At 41.4% G+C, this 6,000-nt stretch overlaps 1 protein-coding gene across 4 annotated transcripts in view; it reads right to left on the bottom strand.

The window, feature by feature from the left end:
• Nucleotides 1–1,650: 1,650 nt before the first annotated feature.
• LOC149281173 (mediator of RNA polymerase II transcription subunit 13-like) overlaps nucleotides 1,651–6,000 on the bottom strand; it is a 97,907-nt gene continuing 93,557 nt past the window's right edge. For all 4 annotated transcript variants that reach the window (XM_089499707.1, XM_089499709.1, XM_089499708.1 and 1 more), the window contains 3 exons: nucleotides 5,592–5,753; nucleotides 4,724–4,836; nucleotides 1,651–3,707 (listed from right to left, as the gene is read on the bottom strand). In XM_089499707.1, coding sequence (XP_089355833.1) covers nucleotides 3,575–3,707; nucleotides 4,724–4,836; nucleotides 5,592–5,753 — 408 coding nt within the window. In that variant the 3' untranslated portion in view covers nucleotides 1,651–3,574. The remainder of the gene's footprint in view (nucleotides 3,708–4,723; nucleotides 4,837–5,591; nucleotides 5,754–6,000) is intronic.

Genomic DNA, 6,000 nt, shown 5'->3' with positions numbered 1-6,000 from the left:
CCATGATAAAAAGGCAAGCTTTCAGGTTTGAATAAAAAATGATTGGAAATGGGGAAAGGAAATGAGAGAGATGCGGACAACATCTACAGGCCAGATTCTACACTGCTGATATACACAATGCTTTCACAGTGAAATTTGCTGTTCCTACCAATGCAAACATGTATACCTCCTGCCGTAATTCATTGATTATTATTCATCTGCTACCATGCAAAGCATTGCTGCGTGCTGCTGCTCCTTAAGCACAGCCAAGTAAGCTGCAAGGAGTAGCTTCTCACCCGCCAGCATCCCCGGTTCACTCTACTCTTGCGCATGCTACACCCTGCCTTTCCCCAGGCACTAATGTGATTACCATTGTAACTGATTTACCCAATAAGTATGTTAACTAGCGTTTTCTACAAGAGGTGGTCGCGGTGGCAGAGGTCGGCGCCACCAACTCCGTATCTACAAGTACTTTTCTTATTTGCCATGAAACCCTGACTCCTGGTGGACAAACAAGAACACTACTTGGGTTTCATGGTCCATCGGTGCAACATCCATGGCCAGTGATTATTTTTTTTTAATCGGGGCCAAAGATGTACAAAATCGTGAGCGCAAGCATGTTTGGAGGATCTGTGGATCGCTTAAATTGATCCACTTAACAGGGTGAGATGGGATTTTAAAAAGCCACAGAATGGCCGATTCTTCCACTTTGGAAACCATAAAGTTCTCTTGCAACTATAGTTTTTTTTCCAACCCTGCAGGGAAACACACTGGTTCCTTGGAGGTCTGAGAACAAAAATGATTTTCTTTTAAAATCCAGTCTTTTCTGTGTGTTTGTAGAGGTACAAAAGGGCAAAAACCAATAGAAACTTAATTATATAGGATTTGCTAGAGGCAGGAGGGAAAATAGATGCGAAAGAATAAAGTTTCACCTTCAGGTGCAAGGAATTCATCTCTCTGTTGTAGAAGCCAGCTTCTGAAAGGCTCAAGTATGTTATTTTCCAAGTTGCATATAAAATAAATTATGTCAGTCAATGAAAAACCAAAACCAAAATCCATCGTCAGGCAATACTCTGTGGATCCAGGCTTTCCTTTTCATATTGCACATAGCTGAACTGGGTAACCCAAGCACCTATTTGCTCCAGGTAGAAACTCCCCTTAGCTTTTGTGTATTCCATACTGAATTTATACTGAATCACACTGCAGGAATAATCCAGTGTGAGACGGCTGGAACTGCCCTGGCTCAATGCTAGGGAATTCAGGGAACTAGTTTTGTGAGACGTTTAGCCTTCTCTGGTGCCACAGTACACTCCAATTGCCAGGATTCCCTAGCACTGAGCCAGGGCGGTTAAAGCGATCTCAAACCGGATTATTTTTGCAGTGTATTTTGGACCTGGGGCAAGACAAAATTTGGAAAAGATCACAGATATTACCAAGTCCTCTGTGGAAAGAGAACATGTTGAGTGCCTTCAGTTTCTAGACGTCACAAGCAAAAGCCCTGCAAGAGCATGACCATAAAAGAGAAATTGCCACCAAATGATAGCACAGATCACTATTGTTGTGTCCCTTGTCTTTCGGCACAAGTCCACAAACTCACAAGTAAAATAATGCATATTTAAAGGGAAATATTAGACACGTTTTTCACACGGAAGTACATAACATTTTTTTTCTTTTAAAATCTATTGCCGTTCATTTATTTTGCACAAAAATGTATAAATATGCCAACAGTTTCTCTTAACTTAAAAAAAATTAAATAAAAACAACACTAGATGAAAAGTACGTCTTGCTACCCCCCTCCCCTTACTTCTAAGTTGGGGGGATATGTTCATTTTTGCATTAAAACTGGATCTCTGGGGGAAGAAAATAACCCCTTTGCTAAAAACATCACATTAAAAAGTCAACCCAACAATAACCCAAGGGTCAGGTGAACGTGGAAAACCCCAAAGTGGTAAAAGACACCTTTACACAGTTTTCCTCTCAACATCTTTAAATACAAGTTTACAATCTTTTTTTATTCTTTTAATGCTCTTCAAAAGGCCTTCACAATTTTCCTTTCTGATTAAGAAAAAATATGCAATATTTTAAAAACCAGATTTACACTGTATACATTAGATACAAATGGTTTTAATATATCTGATTTTCCTTCTGTACAATACAAAGGTTCTCCCAGGTGGGTGAGTTGAGGCAGAGAGTGATCCATTTCGATGGTCCTTTTTTTGTGACAAATCCTTCCCCATCTTGCATGGGATGATTATTTTTTTTTCAATAATAAATTTGATTTAAACATTACACTATCATTTCGAGAAAAATATTTCTTTCATTTCATAGAAATTTAAAATTTTTTCTTTAACCAGAACAAGACAGACTTTTGGAAGAACTTCAAAAAAAATTGGGAACAACTAACCAATTCTTACCTACTTGGTTCTTCTTCTTCAAAGTAACCCATGTCTTTGCCTGTCGCGCTGCGCAACAGCAAACATTAGAAACATGAGTTTACACTATAGACCTCGCCAATCTTACAGTCCAGGAGTCATAGAAATAATGTGATTTGCTTGCAACGTTTTTGAAGCCAACGTTTTCAACTAGGTTCTTTCCCTGTCCCAGCAGGTTTTTTAAGTACTCGTGGAATGAAATCGCTTTGTTGAAATAATATTTCTTTTTGCAGACACCGGAACTGACACTGACAAGAGTGCAAACAAAGACGTGTGTATCTTATATCATATTTTGATATGTATGTCGCTGGTGGAGAAGCCTGTCCCAGCTGATGGGTGACTTGAGCTTCAAGAATAAGTTCCTAAATTTGTCAAACTTCTTTCCAAATCAATGCTTCTTCCTTCCGCTTAATTCATAGGGCCCACGCGCTAAAAAGGTAATCCGTGTTGTTCGTACTGATTTGCTCTTCCTAACCAATACCTGGATTTTTCACATATTTTGCCCCAGGTCTGAACAGTGAGAGGTATGTCATTAAATAGTTCTCAGAATAGAGCTGTACTGTACCTGGTGCTCTATAAGTTAATAGCCCCTATAAATAAATAAACAAACAAACAACAAAACAACAAGCAAACTTAAGATGATCTCCAGACCTTTCATACCTATGTGGACAGGTAATAAACACTTCAACAATCCACTTTATTCCTGATAGACAGAAACTCCCACTGTTTTTGAAGGAATCGAATGGGTTCTTCCATGCAGCCAAGTCCATCCTATGGTTTTCAGGGATAGTTCTGGGCCATGTGCACAGACCATGACAGTGTTTTGCTTCAGAATGACAAGACCCTTGTTGCTTAAGCAGATATCTGTGCATTGAAAAAGTAAGACACGGTCTTCTGCAATCTGTTGTTCTATAATGTCTAGCCAACAACTTAACACTGCTCTGAGGCTTTAATACATCCAATGTCCAAAACGCTTGTCCAAAGTGCTGGCATGCTCCATCTGGTATATTCCAAACACTGAAGAAGCCCCCCATGACTCCAAAGTAAGCAAATTGCTGCATGGTGCTCGAAAACTGGATCTCAAGAGGAGGACAGTTTGAATTTATAGGCCATGGCACATTTCTCAGTTTAAAGGTGACAATTTGCCAGGTGTTTCGTAGTCATTAAAGGATGTTCATGATGGCATTGTATAGCTGTGTGAGCACCACAAAGTGGACAGGAAGGCAGGAGCTGCGATCCTGAGTTGCAGGATTGCATGTAAGCCAGGAGAGTGCATTGTATTGTTCCAAAACAAACCTAGAGGAGAAGAGAAAGAAAGAAAAAGAGGCATGCTGGATTAGCAACTTAGCTGCTGTTGGCCAAAATAAGCGGTTTCTTCCATTCCATACTCTGGGGGTTCTTAGACTTTTACAATGAAATAAATGCACTTATTTTCTCCCATAGTCCAATAATAGTCCAGTTTCTCATGCTACGTGTAAAAAAACAGACGTTGGAGCCTGTGTGCCACAGCCCTATCTGAAGAAATACAGTGCCTTAATATGATAGTCAAAATGTACTTTCTCCATGAGATACGTTTGATGTCTCTTATTTAGGAGGAGTTTGCAAATCTCTCTTGACTCTAAAATAATAATAATAATAATAATAATAATAATAATAAGTTTGATGTCTCTTATTTAGGAGGCGCTTGCAAATCTCTCTTGGCTCTAAAATAACGGTTTAAGCCAATCTGAAAGCATGGACAACAAATGGTCTATCGCTAAGGCTCAAGGAAGTCGTTAGCAGGAAAGGAAGGATAATTTCAGGTCTTCCCCAATCTAGCTTGACCAGGAATGTTAGAGATGTGAAGTCGAAGGCTTTCATGGCCGGCATCCATAGTTTTTTGTGGGTTTTTCGGGCTCTGTGGCCATGTTTTAGAAGAGTTTCTTCTCTGGCATCTTCAGAGAAATATGGCATCTTCAGAGAAAGGTTCTCTGAAGATGCCAGCCACAGATGCTGGTGAAACGTCAGGAATAAACTCTTCTAGAACATGGCCACATAGCCTGAAAAACCCACAAAAAACAATGTTAGAGATGTTTTTTTATCACCCTCCTAATCCCCTTCCTGGCAGCTAAGAGAGAAAATTCTTGCAGTAGTATGTACTGTAGTAGTGGCTTCCCCAAATAAAATAAACGATCCCCTCCCTCCTTACTACTCTGCACACATATCTGTCTCAATAAGCTCTTTCAAGAGCAGAAGGCTGGTCAAAGCCCACCATCTGAGATTCTAGGTCTTGCGGGAGAAAAATGGAAATACAAAACGTGAAGATCATTTACCTCAGGACATCAGACGTGGTTTTAGAGTCCAAGGGATGAGGAACCCTCTGCGAGTTCCGGGCAGGGAGGAGTTCATCCATCTGTGCTACAGAGATGTGGTGATGCAGTGATGCCTGTTCAGGGAAAGACAGGCGTCATGCCATTGGAAAGCAGTTTCTTCAGAGTTCATGATGAGCACTATATAAGCAAAGAGCCACCCTGGACTCAGCAAGCCATATCCCAGATTGATTTCTTGAAAGGTATCTTCAAACACTTTCCCAACAGCATAGAGACTGTTTCTCAGACAAAACCGGGGGGGGGGGGGGGTACAAACATGTATGCAACCCTCAGCTCCTTGGAGGAAGGGTGGGTAGTTGAACATAAATGCAAGAAATCAAAACAGGTGTTTGCTTTTGCTTATACATCTTCACCAAGCAAACCTCTTGCCTCCATATAAAGCTGCCTTACATTAAACAACACCACTGATCCATCTAGCCCAGTATTATCAGACATAATGGTGCAGGTCTCAAGCAGAGGCTCTCTCTCAACCCTGCTATCCGAAATCCTTTTTAACCGGAAATGCCAGGGAATGAACTGGAGACCTTCTGCGTACAGTCCGCTACCAGGCTTTCCTTAGGCTTCACCCCAAACGGACAGCGACTGCTGAGTTACAAAAACCACCAAGCAGTAGTACAGAGACAAGGTTTATGTGGGTGCACCAACTGTAAATCCAACACTTCCCTGAGCCCAGCTCTCTATAGCAACAGGTACATGCAAAACAGATGCAAATGTGTTAGTAGGCAGCTGAATCTGTTGCTGTGTTCAGGTTACAGATGCCACCAAAGAAGAGGTTTCCTTTTCCCTGCCAGGAACAAGAGGTTCAACAAACCTTCAGAAAGAGGGGACATTGGTTCTGAGCGTGCGGACAAGATGACCAGAACCACTGAGGAAGATTCTCAGCTTTGGCAGTAGAGACAAAGTACCCCAGTGCAAGAGGCTGTTGCTTGAGTTCTTCAGGTGCTTCCCGGGAGAGGAGACGTTCTCCTTGGCTCTGCAGAAAAAAGAAGGACAAGGAAGTACAAGTTAGACATCAAAGCGAGGCACTGTGGATAGGCCTATGGGGTGGAGGTGAGGGGCACTCAGCTTTTGGTTGGGAACACACCCAATGGGTGCTTCTTACAAACACAGAAGTTGGCATGCATTGGCCATGAGTCTTGACCTCCCTTGAAATCTTCTTGCACTTCTTGTTCTTGTAGTATTCTCACCAATCTCAGGAGACAACTATACTAAGATATATT

This window comes from Sceloporus occidentalis, unplaced genomic scaffold (assembly GCF_023333645.1).
Source record: "Sceloporus occidentalis isolate IW3139 unplaced genomic scaffold, rSceOcc1.0.p SCAF_138, whole genome shotgun sequence".
NCBI classification, from domain to species: Eukaryota; Metazoa; Chordata; class Lepidosauria; order Squamata; family Phrynosomatidae; genus Sceloporus; species Sceloporus occidentalis.
The sequence above is the reverse complement of the archived record's forward strand: the minus strand, read 5'-3'. Positions and strand labels throughout refer to the sequence as shown.